Source organism: Entelurus aequoreus, linkage group LG09, assembly GCF_033978785.1.
Source record: "Entelurus aequoreus isolate RoL-2023_Sb linkage group LG09, RoL_Eaeq_v1.1, whole genome shotgun sequence".
Lineage (NCBI taxonomy): Eukaryota > Metazoa > Chordata > Actinopteri > Syngnathiformes > Syngnathidae > Entelurus > Entelurus aequoreus.
In genome coordinates, this window is record NC_084739.1 from 55,061,882 (window position 1) to 55,085,342 (window position 23,461).

The 23,461-nt window shown below is 40.5% G+C and overlaps 1 protein-coding gene across 3 annotated transcripts in view; it reads right to left on the reverse strand.

Annotated features, from left to right (window-relative positions):
* Positions 1–23,461, reverse strand: part of ncapd3 (non-SMC condensin II complex, subunit D3) — a 140,782-nt gene that overhangs the window by 50,785 nt on the left and 66,536 nt on the right. For all 3 annotated transcript variants that reach the window (XM_062058947.1, XM_062058945.1, XM_062058946.1), the window contains exon 24: positions 5,587–5,666. In XM_062058947.1, the coding sequence (XP_061914931.1) occupies positions 5,587–5,666 (80 nt within the window). The remainder of the gene's footprint in view (positions 1–5,586; positions 5,667–23,461) is intronic.

Consider the following 23,461-nt stretch of genomic DNA (forward strand, 5'->3'; position numbering starts at 1 on the left):
AGTCACGGGGAGAACATGCAAACTCCACACAGAAAGTTCCCGAGGCCGGGATTGAACTCAGGACTACTCAGGACCTTCGTATTGTGAGGCAGACGCACTAACCCCTCTACCACCGTGCTGCCACTTTGTGTTGTTCTTTCACATTAAATTTCAATAAAATCGACTTATGTTTGTGGTGGTATTGTGACAAAAAATGTAAAAGTTCAAAGGGCAAGGTGCTGTATTTCAGAAAATATATGCAAGCCTAAAAAAAATCCTTCTCAGTGTATTCAGTATTCTATTCTTTAATGTCGGTAGCACTTGAGACATTCTGATTTTTGGGGACAAAAATTGTGCTTGTCACTTCCAAATGAGCCTAAAACCATGTTTATACACAAAATGCTTCAATAACAGTTTCATACTTACTTTGGGTACAACTTTTTTCGGCGTTTCAGTCCAAAAATCACAGAATGCTCAGGGATTAATTCATTATGTCCTAAAGTTTTCAGACGGCGATGACACGTACAGCTGCAAGTCAACTTGAAAAGCAGAAATTATCTGTGCAAGCGGTATGGACTACAGATACCATATTTCCTGTAGTACCATATTGCCTTTACACAAACATTTTCGTTGTTCTCTTTCTTCTCAAAAAAGCCCGCCGAAAGGAAATCCACCCCCACCAACCCTACCTGGCCTCCACCTCTCCCCCTCTCTAACTCCGCCCCTCTCCTTCCCTCCCCCTTCACCTGGAGGACGATCAATATGTCTCTCTCTCTCTCCTCTCTCTCCTTGCTCTCCAACTTCAACAGCAATAATAACCAACAATTTTTCTGGTCAGTACCACAACACAGCGGACTCTGATGCTCTTTTTGGTTCCAGTGGACTACACATCATCCACCTTAATGTGAACAGCCTCTCTGGAGCCAAACTTGACCAAATCAGAGAAATGTTCCTCAACACGAAGGTAAAAATCTTGTGTTTCTCTGAAACCAAATTTGATCAAAGTATTTCTGACTCAGAGATAGAAATAGAAAACTTTTCGGTTATCAGAAAGGATAGGAATAAACACGGTGGGGGCGTTTGTATGTATATTCACCAGGATATTAAATACATAACTCGCACTGATCTTAACCACAATGACCTGGAATCTGTGTGGGCGGAAATCAAATTTAAAAACGCTAAGTCGGTACTAATAGGGACTGTTTATAGACCCCTAATCAGAGTGATTTTTATGGGGCTTTGGAAGAATGCTTGGCAGGGACAGACAACGTGGAGAAAATTATAACTGGGGATCTGAACACAGATATTCAACGCAAAGATGCGCCTGTCTTCAGATCCTTCAGCAAGTTTTGTAATCTGCACGGTCTTTCCCAGCTAATAGCGCTACCTACAAGGGTGTGCGATTCCACTCAATCAACCGTAGATCTCATTCTCACTTCAGACCGGTCTAAAATAAAAAATAGTGGGGTCATGATCTGTGGTCTTAGCGACCACTATCTAACCTTCTGCACCCGCAAAATAGCTAAACCTAAAGCCAATGGCCACATAACAGCCCAATCCAGATCCCTCAAAAAATACTCCAATGACAATTTCAATATAAAATTAGATGAGTGGGACTGGTCCCGTGCTCGCGAGCAACATGGTCGATGTTGCTTGGGATCGCTTCAAAACAGCGTTCCTAAAGATACTAAATGACATGGCTCCCGTGAAAACAGTCAGGATCAACAAAACAAGACTCACCAACATCAGCATCAAGGAGGGTGACTCCCTCATTACAGACAAAATGGAGGTAGCTAGCAGATTTAGCATCTTTTTCACCAGCATAGCCGCAACTCTTGTCAACAGGCTGTCCCACCACTCTGGTCGCTTTGGTGTAGAACCCATTAAAGCCTTCTCCAGAAAGCTAGGAGTATCCAACGATGATTTCAAATTAGAAATGGTCACAGCTGATGAGGTGTTTAAAAAATTGAGCGCGCTCCACCCTAACAAAGCCACCGGCCTTGATAATATTCCCTCCAGATTCCTCAGGGACTCTTCCTCCATCATTGCCCCGATCATCATGCACATAATAAACCTATCAATTACACAAGGCCAAGTACCAAAAGATTTTAAGATAACAAGAGTAACTCCCCTCTTTAAAAAAGGAAGCAAATTGGAACCTGGCAACTACCGACCTGTTTCTATTCTCAGTTCCATTTCGAAAGTAATGGAGAAAATAGTTTATGAACAGGTCGATAGTTACCTTGCCACTAATAAACTCATGTACAAATTCCAATCCGGCTTCAGAACTAACCACTCCACTGACACATGCCTTCTCTATCTGACCGACCACATCAAACATGAGGTGGACGCGGGCAAATACTGCGGCATGGTCATGCTGGACCTTCAGAAGGCCTTTGACACCGTTAACCACGCTATACTGTTGGATAAGCTCAGAGCAATCGGATTTAACAAAACCTCATGGAGCTGGATGCAATCTTACTTGGAGGGGAGGGAGCAGGTGGTAGAGGTGAACGGCACCATGCCCCCCCCCCCCCCCCCCGCCTCTCGGTGAGCTGTGGAGTCCCCCAAGGCAGTATATTGGGACCTTTACTGTTCCTAATATACATAAACGACATGTCATCGGCATGCGACTGTGAATTGTTTTTGTTTGTGGATGACTCTGCCCTGCTGGTATCCGGCAAGGACAAGTCACAGGTGGAGAAAATCCTCAGTGCTGAGCTCTGTAGAACTTGCACCTGGCTCGCTGACAACAAGCTATCCATACACTTGGGTGAAACAGAATCCATCCTGTTTGGGTCCCACATCAACCTTAAGAAAGTCAATGACTTCACCATAAAAGTGGGTGACATTGTTATCTCCAGGAAAGATGAGGTCACCTACCTAGGTTCCATTCTAGAGGCTAACCTTTCCTGTGATAAAATGGCAACGAAGGTAATCAAAAAGGTTAACCAACGAACGAGATTTCTCTACAGAATCTCCTCTCTGGTCAACAAAAGCACCTTGAGGATTCTGGCGGGAACTCTCGTTCAACCCTTTTTCGACCACGCATGCACCTCCTGGTACCCCAGCACCTCCAAAACCCTCAAATCTAAACTCCAAACATCTCAGAACAAGCTAGTCAGGTTACTTCTAGACCTCCACCCCAGATCCCACCTCACTCCTACCCACTTCTCTAAAGTGGGCTGGCTCAAGGTGGAGGACAGAGTTAAACAACTTGCACTGAGCCTAGTCTATAAAATCCGCTACACCTCCCTGATACCGAAGTACATGTCAAACTACTTCCTTAACGTAAATGACCGCCATAACCACAACACCAGGGGGAGCTCCACTAACCACGTTAAACCCAGATTCCGAACTAACAAAGGTCTTAACTCATTCTCTTTCTATGCCACATCAATGTGGAATGCGCTCCCAACAGGTATAAAAGAAAGGGCATCTCTATCCTCCTTCAAAACCGCAATAAAAGTTCACCTCCAGGCAGCTACAACCCTAAACTAACACCCTCCCCGGATTGCTAATAATCAAATGTAAACAATCAAATGCAGATACTTTTTCTTATGCCTTCTGATCTCTCTCTCTCTATGTCCACTACTTGATGTCCATATCCTATCCCCCCCCCCCCCCTCCACACCCCTGATTGTAAATAATGTAAATAATTCAATGTGATTATCTTGTGTGATGACTGTATTATGATAGTATATATGATAGTATATATCTGTATCATGAATCAATTTAAGTGGACCCCGACTTAAACAAGTTGAAAAACTTATTCGGGTGTTACCATTTAGTGGTAAATTGTACGGAATATGTACTTCACTGTGCAACCTACTAATAAAAGTCTCAATCTATCAATCAGTCACAAGAACCTTAGCAAAATGCTAAATCCTCCTTTTTTCAGGTTGCTCTTGGCTTTACTGCCCTCACATTGTCCTAATAGTTTGTTGATGTAACATTCGGTATATTGATTATACAAAGGTTTGATTGACTGCTACACTATGATGATTAGGGCTGTAACGATTAATAGTATTATTGATAAACCGCGACAAAACTCCCGACAGTTAATATTGCCATATCAAATTAAAATGATAAAACTGCGATAGCTAACCCCAATATGATTACCTGGTGATACAGCTCATTTACTGGTGAAACAGGCTAGCGCGCTAGTGGCTGGGTAGCTTGGTAGGTAAAATGCTAACATGAATATAAGAGACATTAACGTCTTTCCCATTAACAAACGACACTAATCTAAATTTGTATGAAGACATTGCTGTCTAAGCAACAAATATATTCACTTACGTACTGTACAATGAACATTAAGACTGTGCTCTCTTGGCAGAGTCATAGATCTCTTGACAAAGAAATATGACACCGAAGTGTCTACAAGAGGAAGTGAATCCGTTGATGAGCAGAAGGTGCACTCATTTTACCTTTATCAATAAAAAAACACTCCAAAACCTTTACAAATTAAAACAGAAGAAGATAAACATACCTGAGAAGTCAAAAATAATATGTTCCTAAAAAGCCAGATAAAGATTAAACATTTATTCCATCAAGAAAGTAGATTGTAAATTGTATTTTTTTTTAAAATAATATTGGTTATACGTTTTCAGCATGTGTACTTTTTAAACCACATTCAATAATACTGTGATAGTAATAACAGTGATCATTTTGGTAACAACAACTGATATGATATATTCATATTATTACATCCCTAGCTGATGATTAAAGGGGAACTGCATTTTTGGGGAAATTTGCCTATCATTCACAATCCCTATCTGAGACAAAAACACATCTTTCTCTTTTGTATTAGGGAGGGGTGCTATTTAAAAAAAAAAAGATATCTATACATGTTTAGTATGAAATATGGTAACATACACAGAATAAACCATAACATGATAATTTTAAAAATGCATGTTTTTTAGTGTGAAATATGCTAACATACACAGAATAAATCATAAAACGATAATTTAAAAATGCATGTTTTTCCATTTCTGTATGCTTACGCTTATGCGAAGTCCTCAAAGTATGGCTAGGTGAACACAATCCTATAACTTAAACTTGATTTAGACCCCCTTAGTCTTTCTCTCTTTTTTTTTACACTGTTTTACCTGCAAGCCCAAGTTTCATAAAACTGCTACTAGGTAAACTTGCTGTAAACCCCGCCCCCAGGCACCCGCCCTTCCACGTCAAATTGCTGATATTATTTTGAAACCGCAACATAGAGAAGCAAATTTAAAAGCAAAAGTTGAAAATAAAAAATAATTTAAAAAGCAAAAGTTGAAAATAAAAACCTGTGAAACACACAAAAACTAAGGTGTACAAAAAATATGAAGATTTGGATTTGAAAACATGTCAATGATGTCATGATACAAATTATCCTCCAAAAATAATGTTTTTTTATTTATTTTAATGTGTACATTTTTTGTTGCCAAAACTGGTTTCGGTGCCAGTACAACTTTTTCTACAATTTAAATTTTTTGGGGGATACCAAATCTTCCTGGCAGTGTTTTGTCTCTACAGAATGATAGGGCAAAAAAGTGCAGTTCCCCTTTAAGCATTCATATATCTGTTTGTGTCGTGTACAGCAAGCAAAATGAGATTTACCTGGCGTTAGCTGGCACAGGATCAACAAGCATCACCATGAAGCGGAAGAAAAGAGAACCTTTCCATTTCACAAACTGCTCCTAAAAATACACAGAAAAAAGCCAATTGGAGAAAAACAGATGACACTACAGTGTATTACAGTTATAAAGGGTGTCAACATTGTTTATATTTTCGTATCAATCGCGATTCTTACTTGTAACGATTCTTAATCGATTAAACAAATTCAAAAATCGATTATTTTATTTTATTCATTTTTTTAATCTGTCCTGTCCAGCCACTCAGGCATGCCATATTGATGATGTATATGCCCATATCAGCTGTACATATTTACTTTAGAAAAGAGAAGTGTGGAATACTTCTCTTGTTACCCTATTTGTATTTGAGTTTATTAAATGTTTACGTAGAATTGTATTAAACAATACTAGTTTTCTTTTAAATAATATAGAAATGTATCAGAGCTATTATCCATTTTATGGAGAAATGTAGTTAATCATATAACTGGCACCCAATGTTATTAAAATAGTATGGATTTTGAATTGGGAATCGTACTGAATCATATATCGATTCTGAATCGAGTTGTTACCCCCATAGATTCACAGCCCTAACAGTTAAGGCTGGACGATTATGGCAAAAATAATAATCACAATTATTTTGATTGATATTGAAATCACGATTATTTATCAATCTGAAAACATGAGTATTTATTGTACCACCAAAACTCAACTTTAAATGTAATTTCAAAACATAACTGGATACAAATTAGTAACGAATGAAGCAAAATAATAACAGTAACAACAACACATTTAAATAACAATAGCAATATGGAAAAAAAAATTAAGTCAATCCATCCATCCATTTCCTACCACTTGTCCCATTCGGGTCAATCAGTTAAAAATTGTATAATATATATATTTTTTTATACATATTTTTTAAATGTTTACCCTTTACACTTGTTTTACCACCATAGAGTGTGTACAAAATGTAATAAAGTGTTCTTTAATTAAATGCAATTTATTGATGCAATACATTTATGGACAATTATGATGAGTATTTTGAGTCAAAGCATTACAATTGTATAAAGTATGAAGTACTTAAAGTGCAGGCTGTCTCTACTGCACTTCACACAGTCCTCACCCACCTGGAGCAGCCAAACACATATGTGCACGGCCGCTCTACCCACTACGCCATGCCGCCCCAAGATGATATCTGTCCATTACTTGACTGCTTCTATGTTAGCTACCTCTCTTTGTTTATAATGTATATTTTCTGTTGGATCTACTCTCTATTTCATGCTGCCCTTTTTTTTGCTGCAGCTGTTACATATACTGTAGTATTGTACATGGTAATTGTTATATATTGCAGTGGTCCCCAACCACCGGGCCGCAACCCGGTACCGGTTCGTGGATCGATTGTTACCGGGCCGCACAAGAAATGTAAAAAAATAAAATTAAATAAAAATAAAAAAAAAACTTTTTTTTTTATTAAATCAACATAAAAAAACACAAGATACACTTACAATTAGTGCAGCAACCCAAAAAACCTCCCTCCCCCATTTATACTCATTCACACTCATTCGCACAAAAGGGTTGTTTCTTTCTGTTATTAATATTTCTGGTTCCTACATTATATATCAATATAGATCAATACAGTCTGCAGGGATACAGTCTGTAAGCACACATGATTGTAATTTTTTATGACAAATTTTTTTTTTTTTTATAATTTAAAATAAAACCATACCCCCCTCCCGGTCCGTGGGACAAATTTTCAAGCGTTGACCAGTCCGCAGTTACAAAAAGGTTGGGGACCACTGATATATTGTATATATTATATAAAAAATATTATATAATAATAAAATATATCAGTATATATTATATACTGTGTATATAATATGTAATTATTACATACAGTATATGTTATTTTGCTACTACGGTACATTTTTTGTCTACTTTATACCTGCATTATCCTTTCCATCCTTTGTAACTGAGCTACTGTATGGAACAATTTCCCTTGTAGATCAATAAAGTTTGTCTAAGTCTAGGTCCACACTTTTCACCCAGGACTTCCCCCATCCACTTCTCCAACACCATAGTGAAATTTGCAGACGACACTACAGTGGTAGGCCTAATTGCTGACAACAATGAGACCTTTTACAGACAGGAGGTCCAACACCTGGTGGAGTGGTGCTCGGACAATGACCTGGCTCTTAATACTACCAAAATAAAATAAAAGGTCATCATACACTTCAGGAGGACCCGGAGAACGACACAACCCCCACCAGGGTTTCTACAATTATTAGCAAATCTAATTTAAGGTTTTTAATGCCAATTTTAATACCAGTTTAAAAAAAATAATGCCCACGTCCGACCCCATATGGTTATTATATATAGCCAAAAGCTTACAATGGCTTGTCTACACACAATTTAAAGCATTTGACAATAATCTTGAATAGTTGAAAAGTTTACATTAACTGTTACTATCGAGTGAATTAGAATTGGCTCACAAGACCGTTTCATCTGAGAATGTATTTTTATTTATTTTTCTGTAGTAGCATCTGGTGTCCTGACTTTGTGCACTGGCCACAGACAATGGTCAATTAAAAGGTTTCGTCTGTCAATCATCAGCCTGTACCTTCAATCAAAACAGCACTTAAGCCCTCTATATAAACATCCAATTCTGAATTAGTGGATCAATATAATATATTCCATCCATCCATTTTCTACCGCTAATTCCCTTTGGGGTCGCGGGGGGCGCTGGAGCCTATCTCAGCTACAATCAGGCGGAAGGCGGGGTACACCCTGGACAAGTCGCCACCTCATCACAGGGCCAGCACAGATAGACAGACAACATTCACACACTAGGGCCAATTTAGTGTTGCCAATCAACCTATCCCCAGGTGCATGTCTTTGGAGGTGGGAGGAAGCCGGAGTACCCGGAGGGAACCCACACAGTCACGGGGAGAACATGCAAACTCCACACAGAATGATCCCGAGCCCAGGATTGAACTCAGGACCTTCGTATTGTGAGGCAGACGCACTAACCCCTCTCCCACCGTGCAATATAATATAATATATTCAGAATATTTATTTATTTATTTTATGTCTTTAAAACATGCTGTAAAAATGCAAATTCTCTGAAAATATTCCCTGTAATAGTCACAAACTGGAGGATACGTTTTTAATCAGTATACAATTGTTAAAAATAGCTAAAATGTTTTATGTAATAATAAATGAAATCATACTAGGAAAGCAAATGATGCATGTGTTCTGGAATGGATGATGGATTTAAACATTTTAGAAAAATACATGTCATTCAATAATATTTGGAAAAATGCCAATGAGACCCATTAAAGTAAATTTAACTTTTTGGATAGATTATATTTTACACCCTCGCAGTTGTTTAAAATGGGTACATTAAATAGCAAGTTATGTATAAATTGTCAGGCAACTGAAGGAACTCTTATTCATTTACTGAGAATAAAAGAGTTGTGGTCTGTTGTAAGAATTATCTTGTTTGTCCATCCTAAGTCACGTGAGATGCTTGAGTCACAAGAGTTGCTAATGTTAGCCCAAGTTAGCTAATGTGTGTTGAATAAATGAGTTGTGTATGAAACAAGCTGAGTTTCCTCATTAACATGACATGGTGTACGAGTTAAGGACTACACGCCTACTGTCACCAAAGAATGGCAAAGTTTTGGCCCCCAGAGTCAAATAATTTAATTTTTTCTAAATCAATTTAATGACTTGTAATGCTTTTTAATGCCCCGCGGAAACCCTGCCCACTCCACATCAGAGGTGAGAAGGTGGAGCAGGCGGACTCTATCCGGTTCCTTGGCACTCACATCTCCAAGGATCTGACATGAGCACTGAACCCCTCCAAACTGGTGAAAAGGGCCCAGCAAAGGATGTTCTTCCTGAGGAAGCTGAGGAAGGCGAGTCTAGCTACTCGACTGCTCAGACAATTCTACAGGAGCACTGTGGAGAATATCCTCTGCCAGGGCTGTACGGTGTGGTACAGCAGCAGCACAGCTGTCCCAGGTGGTGAAGGTGGCACAGAAAATTGTGGAAGCTGAGCTCCCAGACTTAGACGCTGTGTACGCTGAGCTTATGCAGAGAAGAGCAAGAGCCACCCTGGACACTCATTGTTCGCGCCACTGCCATCAGGGGAGAAGTACAGGACCATAAAAACTAGGACAAATAGGCTGAGAAACAGCTTCTTCCCCAGAACTGCAACCTCTAGTGCCCCCCCCCCCCCCAACACACAGACACACATCCACTCTGTAGACATACACCCTTTAAATACCAATTATCCACACCCACACCCCCTTAATCCCAACCTTATTCTGCCATCTCATTCTATGACCCGCCCTAGTGCAATAAACAGCAATGTGCAATAACACTATTTATGATACAACTGCTACCTCACACTGCTCCATCATGTCATTATTTAAATATCTACTCACAACACTTTAATTTTTACTTAATACTTCACATTTTTTTACTCAGTTTTAGTCTATTTTTAATCTTTAATATTTTATTGTGTACTGTTTATATTGTACTGTACTGTTGGTTCATCTCGTTTTGTTTCATCTTGTCTTATGTTGGGAATAAGTGCCAACAAAATTGCGTTGTAGGAATACAATGACAATAAAAATCTTTGAATTGAATCTACATTGTGCTTATTGTGAAATGGGGAAATGTGCTGTGGTTCTGATATTGACAAGAAGAGATGACTTGAGTCTGTTACAAAAAGAGAGAGAGAGCTTTTGAAGTTGCCGCTGATGTCCTGTTTGTACATTCTTCTAACATCGATGTCGTTCACAACACAAGCAGATGAGATGTGTTGTGGGCAATGTTGGGACTAACGCCGTTATTCTCGGCGGTAACGCGTTATTTTTTATATTCAGTAACTCAGTTACCGTTACTACATATTTTTATATAGTATCGGCTAGAAACAGAAGATCTGAGTGTGTTTTATTGGAGTTACAGTGTCGTCCTTCTGATTATTCCTGTCACAAGGGAGAGAAGAGGCGCTGTGTGTGGGGCTGGTGGCGTGTCTGTGTTCACTAACAAGACATCATGGCAGAGCCGAAGCCGAGTTTCTTAACATGGAGATACTCTCACTACTTTTCTTTTGTCGAGCACAAAGAAAAGAACATTTTAGTTAAATGTAAGTTGTGTCTTGGATCAAAGATCCTATCTACTGCCCAAAAAAGCAATTCAAATCTGCTGAAACAGCTACAAAAGCAACATGCTTCGACGAAGCTAGTAAAGAGAGACACAGACTCCGATGCCACTTCAGCTCCACTTAAGGATTTTAACGGAGGGACTGCTAGCCAGGACAACATTGATAGAGCCATTGCAGCGTATGACATGTAAGGCTATTTCTACAGTGGAGTCACCTGATTTCAGGCAGCTAATTAGCATGATACCGGCGTCAAACAGCACGGAAAACATTTTCCACGTACCTGGACAGTGAGTATATAAAAATGGAAAGCGAGCTAAAGAAAACACTCCAAACTCTGCCTCAGCTCATCATTCATCACTGAAGGTACACACACTCTGTCAAATATCTTATATACTCTTTCATTCTAGACTTCTAGAGTGTTTGATTATCACATCACTCTAAATGTATAGACTATAAAGTTCACAAACATAAAGAGGGATCCTAGTGGGCCAGGCCAATCTTTCCTTATCTCTAAACTAAAACTGGGGAAATTTAAGTTAAAGTTAAAGTTAAAGTTAAAGTACCAATGATTGTCACACACACTAGGTGTGGTGAAATTTGTCCTCTGCATTTGACCCATCCCCTTGTTCACCTCCTGGGAGGTGAGGGGAGCAGTGGGCAGCAGCGGTGCCGCGCCCGGGAATCATTTTGGTGATTTAACCCCCAATTCCAACCCTGATGCTGAGTGCCAAGCAGGGAGGCAATGGGTCCCATTTTTATAGTCTTTGGTATGACTCGGCCGGGGTTTGAACTCACAACCTACCGATCTCAGGGCGGACACTCTAACCACTAGGCCACTGATTTGTAGAGTGTTCTGGGCTTCAGACATAATTTTATTTCAGAATTCCTTGAGAGAGAAAAACGCCTGGTTAGGCTTTGTGTATGTAGTGTGTGCCTTCCTTGGTTTACAGCTATGTTGTTATGCTGTTTGTTACTTATGTATGTTATGTTGCAGCTATTTAAAATAGTTTTGTCAATTTGTTCTGGTCTGAAACAAATTGGCCCTTTGAACATATCTTTGTCTTTGTGTGTTGTATGTAGACCACATTGCTTAGCAGAGTTCAGTGATGCAAATGCATGTCAAGTTGATCAACAGATTGTATTACTCTCCAGTGCAATAACAGTACTGAAATGAAGGCTAAAATGGCATTAAAGGGGGCTTTAAAAAAAAATAAAAAAAAAATAGAAGTAACTAAATAGTTACTTTTCACAGCAACGCATTACTTTTTGGTGTAAGTAACTGAGTTAGTAACTGAGTTACTTTTGAATAAAGTAACTAGTTACTGGTTTTCAGTAACCATCCCAACACTGGTTGTGGGTGTATGGATTGTCTTTCTAGCTTTAGCTTTGTAGTTTAGATGTTGTTTCAAGTGACCAATCTCAACAATGTTTAGTTTAGAACTGGGCGGTTGAGTGTTTTAGGGGATGAATGAGCAGTACCGGACACATTATTTTTCCAAACAAATGTTACTTTTCCTCACAATGAAAGCATTTCACTCACATGTATGTCAATTTCGTGATATTTTGCATTTAACAGCGGATTCCGTGTAATTGGCCAATCATGTGATTAAATTCGCAATTACGTGAACGCAGAAATCAAATAGCCTTACTTTTTTGTTGAGTTTAGTGATTATTGATTAGGCATATTATTGCTGTGTCAAAAAGTGGCAACCATGGTGAAATATAAAACTTCTAGTAGACAAGCTTTTTTCCTATTTATTCGCTCACTTATCCATTTCATCTTTACAAGCTCAGGAATTTGCATGCAAGTTGCGTGGCCCATTGTTTTTTTACGATTATAATATTTTTATAATGTAAGAAGCCAAAATTTAAATAAAATTGTTTAATTTGTCCTAGCTACAGTAGAACCAGTTTAAATCGACATCCATTGGATTCCTAACGTAAATCGACACTAGCATTTAGACATAATCAAAGCTACCTGCTGCCTGCACATTTACCTTTGACCTTGTCCAGATACATAAGGAGAACATCTGATAAAGGATTTTTTAACCTGACATTGCTTTCCTCCATTTGTGCAACACTTAACAGGGTGCACATAGTTTGTTGTGAAAAGGGATGAAAGAACAGCAGACCAAAGGATGTTTGGCTTTCTACTGAAGCTTTGAAGCTAAGTGTAAGTTCCTTTTTCATCCTCCCATGCTTCTTACTTTGTTTTTATTGATTTTCACAGAGACACAAATCTGCTCTTACAAAATCATCATTATAGTTCACAAGTTAACAACAATTCTACATCACATGTTGACATACACTGAATGACTTTTAAAAGAAATGACCCCTTTGGATTCTAAATATTATTTTGAAAAAAGTGGTCTTCCTGGTGCATGCCGATGTCAACTTAAAGCTGCTGTATGTCATGAATAGGTACAAGTTCCAACAAGCTGCAATCTGCCCTCTTCCTAGTCCAATGTAAACTATACCCCACTAATACACACGCTTGGATAACTTTGTTACAAAAGCAGTGTTTGGAAAAGTGTATTATTTTACTGGGTTAACAGGAATCTAACAAGAACCATTGTATAAATAACTTAATTCGTAAAAAGCTATTTTGTGTATGTGCACAGCGACACCACTGTGATTGACAGCTACAAACACTCTTCATTTTATTCTTCCAAAACGGCAATTTTTTTTATACATTATACGTACTTATACGTGCACAAAAAATAAGACAATTTATATTTAGAACCATAACCCAAATTTTTTGGTGTAAAAAAATGTATAAAGATTTTAGGCTGCCGATACCGATCACCACGTGTATTAACTGTAATTGTTTTTATTTATTCATGGTGAGTGCTATTGACAGTAACAATATCAACACACTATTTAAAGTAGTTCCTTATTTCATTTTATTTCATGCGGTTGTTTGATCAAAACAAAGTCAATAGTACACAATAACTAAACAAACGTAAAAACTATTATCTACTACTCTTTTAAATCCTTTGGATTTTGCTCTCCTTATGTGTCCAGGGAATTAGTCCTTGTAATTGTAAACAGCAAAAACGACAAAAAACTGATTTTGAGAAGAAGAAAAAAATCTATCTAATCACTTTAGCATTGATCATATACTGATGCCAGCCTTGGAATCGACACCACCAATTTATGGATCGATTCGTCTTTCCATTACATGTACGCCTGGCCACAACACACTCCAACAAAGCACAACAGTTCTATACAGTGTATTATCCTCTCTCAATACTTTTAATAATCTACTTTAGAGATGGGAGGTATGGCCCTAAATCTATGTTGCGATATACTGTACACATGCCCTTAACTACCATTCAGGACACCGAGATCATATCCTTTTTATTTTTTTCAAGTGACAAAAAGAAGATAATACGACTAAGGGCAATTTTTTTTACTTTGTGTAGGTCATTGTGTGCGCTGTACATCACCATGCGGTAGATCATGCTTTCTCAACATAAGCTCTTTGGTCATGCGCAGCCAGCTACAAATCCAGACAACAACGTAAAGCAATGAAGTCTACTTTCACTTTAAACATCATCCAGTACGAAATGTGCTGTCAACATAACGTTAACAATAAATTATACTGACGTTACTAATGTTGGTTTTACATTAATACATCTAATGTGAGAAGCTGTTGGTAAAATACCATTGTCATGTCAGTCAGGTTCTGTTCACAGAGGACAAGCCCGCCCCGCTCTAAAGATTAAAGATTAAGATTAAAGTACCAATGATTGTCACACACACACTAGATGTGGTGAAATTTGTCCTCTGCATTTGTCCCATCCCCTTGGGGAGCAGTGGGCAGCAGCGGCGCCGCGCCCGGGAATCATTTTGGTGATTTAACCCCCAACTCCAACCCTTTGTTGCTGAGTGCCAAGCAGGGAGGTTATGGGTCCCATTTTTATAGTCTTTGGTATGACTCGGCTGGGATTTGAACGCCAACCTACCGATCTCAGGGCGGACACTCACACAGAACACGCGCTGTCGTAGGGCTTCTCAATCCGTGGGAGGCCCGTTTTGCGTGAAAAACCACATGTCAAATGTATACTATTGGATGACAAGATGCTTCATATAAGATTTTACAAAAAATGCATGCCTAGCAATGTCATGCTCTATCACTGATAAGAATTTCCCCTTAAACGTTTGGCGGCTCTCATGGCGCATGTCATTTGTACTTGTTTTGCAAAGCAGAAGGTCTTGGGTTTTCCATCCATTTTTCCATGGCCTCGCCGAACTCCTCCCATGTCCGAGTTTTTTTTTTAAAACGACTTCCAGACGGCTTCGAAGCGATTCTGGACCACCATCCGCCACCTCAGGAAGGGGAAGCAGTGCACTGTCAACACCGTGTATGGTGCGGATGGTGTTCTGCTGACCTCAACTGCGGATGTTGTGGATCGGGGGAGGGAATACTTCGAAGACCTCCTCAATCCCGACACGTCTTCCTATGAGGAAGCAGTGCCTGGGGAATCTTTGGTGGGCTCTCCTATTTCTGGGACTGAGGTTGCTGAGGTAGTTAAAAAGCTCCTCGGTGGCAAGGCCCCGGGGGTGGATGAGATCCACCCGGAGTTCCTTAAGGCTCTGGATGCTGTGGGGCTGTCTTGGTTGACAAGACTCTGCAGCATCGCGTGGACATCGGGGGCGGTACCTCTGGATTGGCAGACCGGGGTGGTGGTTCCTCTCTTTAAGAAGGGGATCCGGAGGGTGTGTTCCAACTATCGTGGGATCACACTCCTCAGCCTTCCCAGTAAGGTCTATTCGGGTGTACTAGAGAGGAGGCTACGCCGGATAGTCGAACCTCGGATTCAGGAGGAACAGTGTGGTTTTCGTCCTGGTCGTGGAACTGTGGACCAGCTCTATACTCTCGGCAGGGTACTTGAGGGTGCATGGGAGTTTGCCCAACCAGTCTACATGTGCTTTGTGGACTTGGAGAAGGCATTCGACCGTGTCCCTCGGGAGGTCCTGTGGGGAGTGCTCTGAGGGTATGGGGTATCGGACTGTCTGATTGTGGCTGTCCGCTCCCTGTACGATCAGTGTCAGAGCTTGGTCCGCATTGCCGGCAGTAAGTCGGACACGTTTCTGGTGAGGGTTGGACTCCGCCAAGGCTGCCCTTTGTCACCGATTCTGTTCTTAACTTTTATGGACAGAATTTCTAGGCGCAGTCAAGGCGTTGAGGGGATCTGGTTTGGTGGCTGCAGATTTAGGTCTCTGCTTTTTGCAGATGATGTGGTCCTGATGGCTTCATCTGGCCAGGATCTTCAGCTCTCACTGGATCGGTTCGCAGCCGAGTGTGAAGCGACTGGGATGGGAATCAGCACCTCCAAGTCCGAGTCCATGGTTCTCGCCCGGAAAAGGGTGGAGTGCCATCTCCGGGTTGGGGAGGAGACCCTGCCCCAAGTGGAGGAGTTCAAGTACCTAGGAGTCTTGTTCACGAGTGAGGGAAAAGTGGATCGTGAGATTGACAGGCGGATCGGTGCGGCATCTTCAGTAATGCGGACGCTGTATCGATCCGTTGTGGTGAAGAAGGAGCTGAGCCGGAAGGCAAAGCTCTCAATTTACCGGTCGATCTACGTTCCCATCCTCACCTATGGTCATGAGCTTTGGGTTGTGACCGAAAGGACAAGATCACGGGTACAGGCGGCCGAAATGAGTTTCCTCCGCCGGGTGGCGGGGCTCTCCCTTAGAGATAGGGTGAGAAGCTCTGCTATCCGGGGGAGCTCAAAGTAAAGCCACTGCTCCTCCACATCGAGAGGAGCCAGATGAGGTGGTTCGGGCATCTGGTCAGATGCCACCCGAACGCCTCCCTCGGGAGGTGTTTAGGGCACGTCCAACCGGTAGGAGGCCACGGGGAAGACCCAGGACACGTTGGGAAGACTATGTCTCCCGGCTGGCCTGGGAACGCCTCAGGATCCCCCGGGAAGAGCTGGACGAAGTGGCTGGGGAGAGGAAAGTCTGGGCTTCCCTGATTAGGCTGCTGCCCCCACGACCCGACCTCGGATAAGCGGAAGAAGATGGATGGATGGATGGATGGATGGATGGAAAGTCTTGGGTTCAAATCCCTGTCGTTGTTAAAATTGTAGTAAGGTTTTTAAAATGATGTTTTAATGATGTTAAAATTGCTTAAAACGCTAAACTTCAGCATATTGCTAAAAAAATTGACTGTTAGAAATCATGCTGAGTGTCAAAGATGATAGATAATATTACACGTAATAGTTCTACTACCTCAAGGAAAGCTTTTGTTATTCCGGAAATTCATTGTGTTGATCAAGGTAATATTTATCCATCCATCCATTTTATACCGCTTGTCCCGTTCAGGGTTGTGGGGGGTGCTGGAGCCTATCTCAGCTGCATTCGGGCGGAAGGCGGGGTTCACCCTGGACTAGTCGCCACCTCATCACAGGGCCAACACAGATAGACAGACAACATTCACACTCATATGGTGCTGGAATACACATGATTTCAGCCTTTCAAAGCTACCCTTGAACCACCAAGGCCAGAAGCACTACAGCTGGTCAGGCACCTGACTGGCCCTGGAACAGAGTAGGGACTCCGCAAAAGTGAGGAAAGAACGTTCCAAAGAAAGCTATTTCAAGTTAATGTGTTTCTTGTTCAAACCTCTGAAAACTACCCAAATGTTGACATTCCTACCGACAGTAACGTCTAACTTGACGCTGTGTGCGTCTTCAAATCTCCAACATGATTGATAGGTTTTCGCCAGTTACTCAGGCTTTCTCTCACATTCAAAAAATATGCATGATAGGTTCAATGGAAACTATGATGTTAATGATTGGTTGTCTATATACTGTATGTGCCCTGCGATTGGCCCAGCTAATTTTTGTGAGCCTGTCAATGAGCTGGTCCATTATACGTTGCATTAAGTTCGGCATTTAAGCTGACCTTTATCCTTTATTTTTATTTTTTTGTCCTGTCCAGCCACTGAGGCAAATCATATTGTTGATGTAGATGCCCATATAATAATAATAATAATAATAATGGATTAGATTTGATATCGCGCTTTTCTATTATTAGATACTCAAAGTGCTCACAGAGAAGTGAGAAGCCATCATTCATTCACACCTGGTGGTGGTAAGCTACATTTGTAGCCACAGCTGCCCTGGAGTAGACTGACGGAAGCGAGGCTGCCAGTTTGCGCCTGCGGCCACTCTGACCACCACCTATCATTCATTCATATTCACTACGCCATACCACCCCTAATATATCCCATATCTGCTTTGCATATTTACTTTACAAAAGAGAAGTGTGGGATATTTCTCTTGTTGCCTTATTTGTATTTTACTTTATTAAATGGGTTTAGGTTAATTGGCAACACTAAATTGGCTCTAGTGTGTGAATATGAGTGTGAATGTTGTCTGTCTATCTGTGTTGGCCCTGTGATGAGGTGGCGACTTGTCCAGGGTGTACCCCGCCTTCCGCCCGAATGCAGCTGAGATAGGCTCCAGCACCCCCCGCGACCCCAAAAGGAACAAGCGGTAAAAAATGGATGGATGAAATGTGTTTATATTAATGTTTAGCGCAGCTGGACTGGAGCAGGAGGGGATAGAAAGAAGGAAAAAAAAGGAAGACGGGGGAATTGTGGGGACAAGAGGGGGATAAGACAAAGGGACAACAACAAAAACAGAACAACATCAGCAGTGATAGCAGAGAAGCAGTTAGTGAAGTAAATATTAATAAAAACAGAAATAACAATAAACATTATTGCACTATGTAGCCAACCTTCATCCTCTATATATAAATATAAAGCAAATAGGATTTGAGATTCCAATCCTTGGAAAATAGATACAGTGCATCCGCAAAGTATATACAGCGCTTGACTTTTTCACATTTTGTTGTGTTACAGCCTCCCTGACTAGGGTCCTTCTCCCTGATTGCTCAGTTTAGATGGCTGGCCAGCTCTAGGAAGAGTCCTGGTGGTTCCAAACTTCTTCCATTTACTGATGATGGAGGCCACGATTGGGACCTTGAAGGTAACAAATATTTGTCTTTACCCTTCCCCAGGTGTGTATCTAGAGACAATCCTGTCTTGGAGGTCTACAGACAATTCCTTTGACTTCATTCTTGGTTTTTGCTCTGCCATGCAATGTCAAGTGTGGGAACTTATACAGTGAGTACAGAAAGTATTCAGACCCCTTGAAATGTGTAACTCTTTGTTTCATTGCAGCCATTTGCTAAAATAAAAAAAAAAATGTTTTTCTCATTAATGTACACTTAGCACCCCATCTTGACAGGAAAAAATAAAAATGTAGAAATCTTTGTAAATGTATTAAAAGTAAAAAACTCAAAAGTCACATGTAGGCAAGGCAAGGCAAGGCAACTTTATTTGTATAGCGCTTTTCATACACAAGGCAGACTCAAAGTGCTTCACAGACAACAAAGTGAAATGAAAGAAAATAAAAGCAAAATTAAAATGCAGACAATAAAAATAAAAACAGTGCAGACGTTAAAAGTTAAAAGATTAAAAGATTTAGCTGAAAGCTAAGGTGAACATAAAAGTCTTCAGTCTAGTTTTAAAAGTAGTGAGAGTTGGGGAGAGTCTGACATCTTCAGGAAGTTTATTCCAGCTATGTGTTGCATAGTGACTGAATGATGATCTCCCTTGATTTGAGTTTACTCTGGGAACCGCTAACAGATTGGTCTCAGAAGATCTTAGTGATCTAGAGGGCGTATATAGTGGGAGCATATCAGTGATATACTTGGGCCCTAGACCATGTAGTGATTTATATGTGAGCAGGAGGATTTTGAAATCTATTCTCTGATGTACAGGGAGCCAATGTAAGGATTTAAGAATTGGTGTAATGTGCTCACATTTTTTGGTCTTTGTTAGAACTCTAGCAGCAGCGTTCTGAACAAGCTGTAGCTGCCTGACAGTTTTTTTTGGGAAGACCTGCAAGGAGACCATTACAATAGTCTAGCCTACTGGTAATAAAGGCATGTACAAGTTTTTCTAAGTCTTGAGCTGACATGAGCCCTCTAAGTCTTTTTACATTTTTGAGGTGATAGTAGGCCGATTTTGTTACTGATTTGATGTGACTGTCGAAATGTAAATCAGAATCTAAAATAACCCCAAGATTTCTGGCTTTATTTGAGGTTTTCAGGGACAGTGATTGAAGGTGTTGGATGACTTTAAACCTTTCTTTTTTAGCACCAAAAACAATTATCTCAGTTTTATCTTCATTTAGTTGTAGGAAATTTTGGCACATCCAGTGTTTGACTTTCTCAATGCACTGGCACAGAAGATCTATGGGGCGATAGTCATTTGGTGATAGCGCTACATAGATTTGGGTGTCATCGGCATAGCAATGATGGTCAATGTTATTATTTTGCATGATTTGTCCTAGTGGGAGCATATAGATGTTAAATAAAGTCGGCCCCAAGATTGAACCTTGGGGGACTCCACACGTTACGTTGGTTGGTTCTGATACAAAGTCACCAATGGAAACAAAATAGTTCCTATCTTGTAGATATGACTTGAACCAGCTTAAAACTGTGCCTGAGATCCCCAACCAGTTTTCCAACCTGTCCAAAAGTATTGAGTGGTCGACAGTGTCAAATGCAGCACTGAGGTCCAAAAGCATTAATACTGAAGTTTTGCCAGAGTCTGTGTTTAGACGGATGTCATTTATAACTTTAAGAAGGGCCGTCTCTGTGCTATGAAGAGGTCGAAATCCTGACTGGAAGTTGTTGTGGCAGCCAGTAGAAGCCAAGAAGTGATTTAGTTGTTGGAGGACAACTTTCTCAATTATTTTACTTATGAATGGTAGATTTGAAATTGGTCTGTAGTTGTTGATAACAGAGGCATCTAGGCTCTGCTTTTTTAGAAGAGGTTTAATGACTGCAGTTTTGAAAGCCTTCGGGAAATTGCCCGATTTAATAGAATTATTAACTATTTGCAAGATGTCTGTTGATAGGCAGTCAAAAACATTCTTAAAGAAGTTGGTAGGTAAAACATCAAGGCAGCAGGTGGATGACTTTAGAGCTGTCACCGTTTCCACTAGAGTTTTAGAGTCTATGGCATTAAAGCTTGCCATCATTGCTGTGTTACTTTTGCCTAAATAGGGTGGTGATCCAACTTTTTTACTTGAGATATTGATGGTGCGTCTGATGCCTTCAATTTTATCAGTATAAAAGAATGCAAAGTCATTGCATTTGTGCGTGGAATGGAGTTCGGCTGGTATTTGTGTTGGGGGTTTAGTCAGTCTGTCAACGATTGTGAATAGGGTTTTGGCCTTATTTGTGTTGCTGTTTATGATATTGGAGAAGAATGTTTCTCTAGCACTTTTTAAGACTAAATTGTAGGCCTGGAGGCTCTCTTTATAGATGTCATGGTGAATATGAAGTTTTGTATTCCGCCAGATTCGTTCAGCCTTCCTGCACTCTCTTCTCTGGGCTGTTACAGCAGCAGATTTTCTCCAGGGTGCCTTTTGCTTGCCAGAAATCGTTTTAACTGTAACAGGTGCAATGATATCTATGATATTCACAATTTTGGAATTAAAGTTGCTTACAAGATCATCAGCATGACATGGGTTTAGAGGTGGTAGTGAGGAGATGGCGTTTTTAAAGAGGACATTAGCATGTTCATTTATGTACCGCTTTTTGACATTCTTTGATTCTGTTTGTGTGTCCGGAATTACAGAAATATTAAAGAAAACACAGAAATGATCAGACAATGAAGGATCAATCACAAGAACATCAGAAACATTGAGACCTTTTGTGATAATCAGGTCCAGGGTGTGTCCCTTATAATGTGTAGCCTCTTTCACATGTTGAGACAGTTCAAATGTGTCTAAAATAGTAAAAAGTTCTTTTGCGCCCTTGTCATTTAAATCGTCAATATGAAAATTAAAATCACCAGTTATAACCAGGCAGTCAAAGTCAGTGGAGATGCTAGACAATAGTTCAGTAAAATCATCAAAAAAATTTGCAGAATATTTAGGTGGCCTGTAGATAATTAACAAGAGAATTTTGGGAGAGCATTTCAACACAGCACACAGGTATTCAAATGATGTAAACTCACCGAGTGACATCTGTTTCCCCTGAAACATGTTTTTAAATATAGCAGCAACCCCTCCACCTCTTTTCCCCGATCTACATATATCAATGAAGTTATAGTTGGGGGGTGCTGTCTCGATCAGAATGCTTGCACTGTTATTTTGTTCCAGCCATGTTTCAGTTAAAAACATAAGGTCAAGTTTAGAAGTGCTAATAAAATCGTTGACTAAAAATGATTTGCTATTCAGAGACCTGACATTGAGCAGACCCATCCTGATGGTGTTATTGACAGGCTTCGATGTTGGCTTTGATTTGGAGATAATAGGAATGAGATTGTTTAGGTTAGCAGGGTGGCTAAGTTTCCCAATGTTTACTCTCTTGGTAGTCACAACAGGGATGTAAAAGGTGCCATGATTTGATGTAGGCAACCTTGGGCCCAGCTGATAATGTGGTCTACTGCTGAACCCTTTTCTGTATCAGAAATATTCAGGACTGCTGTCAGGGCGAGGCGGGGTTTGCCGTAAGGGGGAGGGGGAGTGAGCAGCGTCAGAGCTGGGACGAACTACTGAAGGTGGACGTTGAGGGCGTGTAATGTACCATGTAATCACATGTTCAGACCCTTTTGTCAATAAATTGTTGATGCACCTTTGGCAGCAAGTATAGCCTCAAGTCGTGTTTTAATACAACGCCACAAGCTTGGCATACTTCTCTTTGGGCAGTTTCGCCCATTCCTCTTTGCAGCACCTCCCAAGCTCCATCAGATTGGATGGGAATCAATGATGTCTCTGTACATTGATGCCTTCATCTTAGACTCGTCAGGAAGGTGACCAAGAACCCGATGGTTACTTTGTCAGAGCTACAGCATTTCTCTGTATTGAGAGGAGAACCTTCCAGAAGGACAACCATCTTTGCAGCAATCAACCAATCAGTCCTGTATGGTAGAGTGGCCAGACGTAAGCCATTTATAATAAAAAGTTTGCCAAAATTCACTTGAAAGACTCTCAGACCATGAGAAACTAAATTATCTGGTCTGATGAAGCAAAGCTTTTAACTCTTTGGCGTGAATGCCAATTCCATGATGTTTGGAGGAAACCAGGCACCGCTCATTACCAGGCCAATACCTTCCCTACAGTGAAGCATGGTGATGGCATTATCAAGCTGTGGGGATGGTCTTCAGCGGCAGTAACTAACTCTAGTTTGGGTAGAGGTAAAGATGAATGTAGCAATACACAAAGACATCCTGGATGAAAACAAACACTTGCCATCCAATCTGATGGAGCTTCAGAGGTGCTGCAAAGAGAAATGGGCGAAACTGCCCAAAGATAGGTGTGCCAAGCTTTTGGCATCGTATTCAAAAAGGCTTGAGGCTGTAATTGCTGCCAAAGAGCATCAACAAAGTATTGTAGTAGAATTTCTGACCTTTGACCTATATTGCATGTCTAATAAGAATGTACGCTCATTTAATTTCTCTTCTATTCTGTGCCAGTGGGACAAAAGTGAATATTAAGTCGTGCCAACCTGTCTACAGAATGTGTTGACTGTCTAAAGGATTCGAGTTGTTATGGAACAGATAGGGATAACCAAAAGACATTGACGCATTAGATAACAAACAATGACGCACAAGAGACATATAAAAAATGGCAGAAGACCGGAACTCGACAGTGAT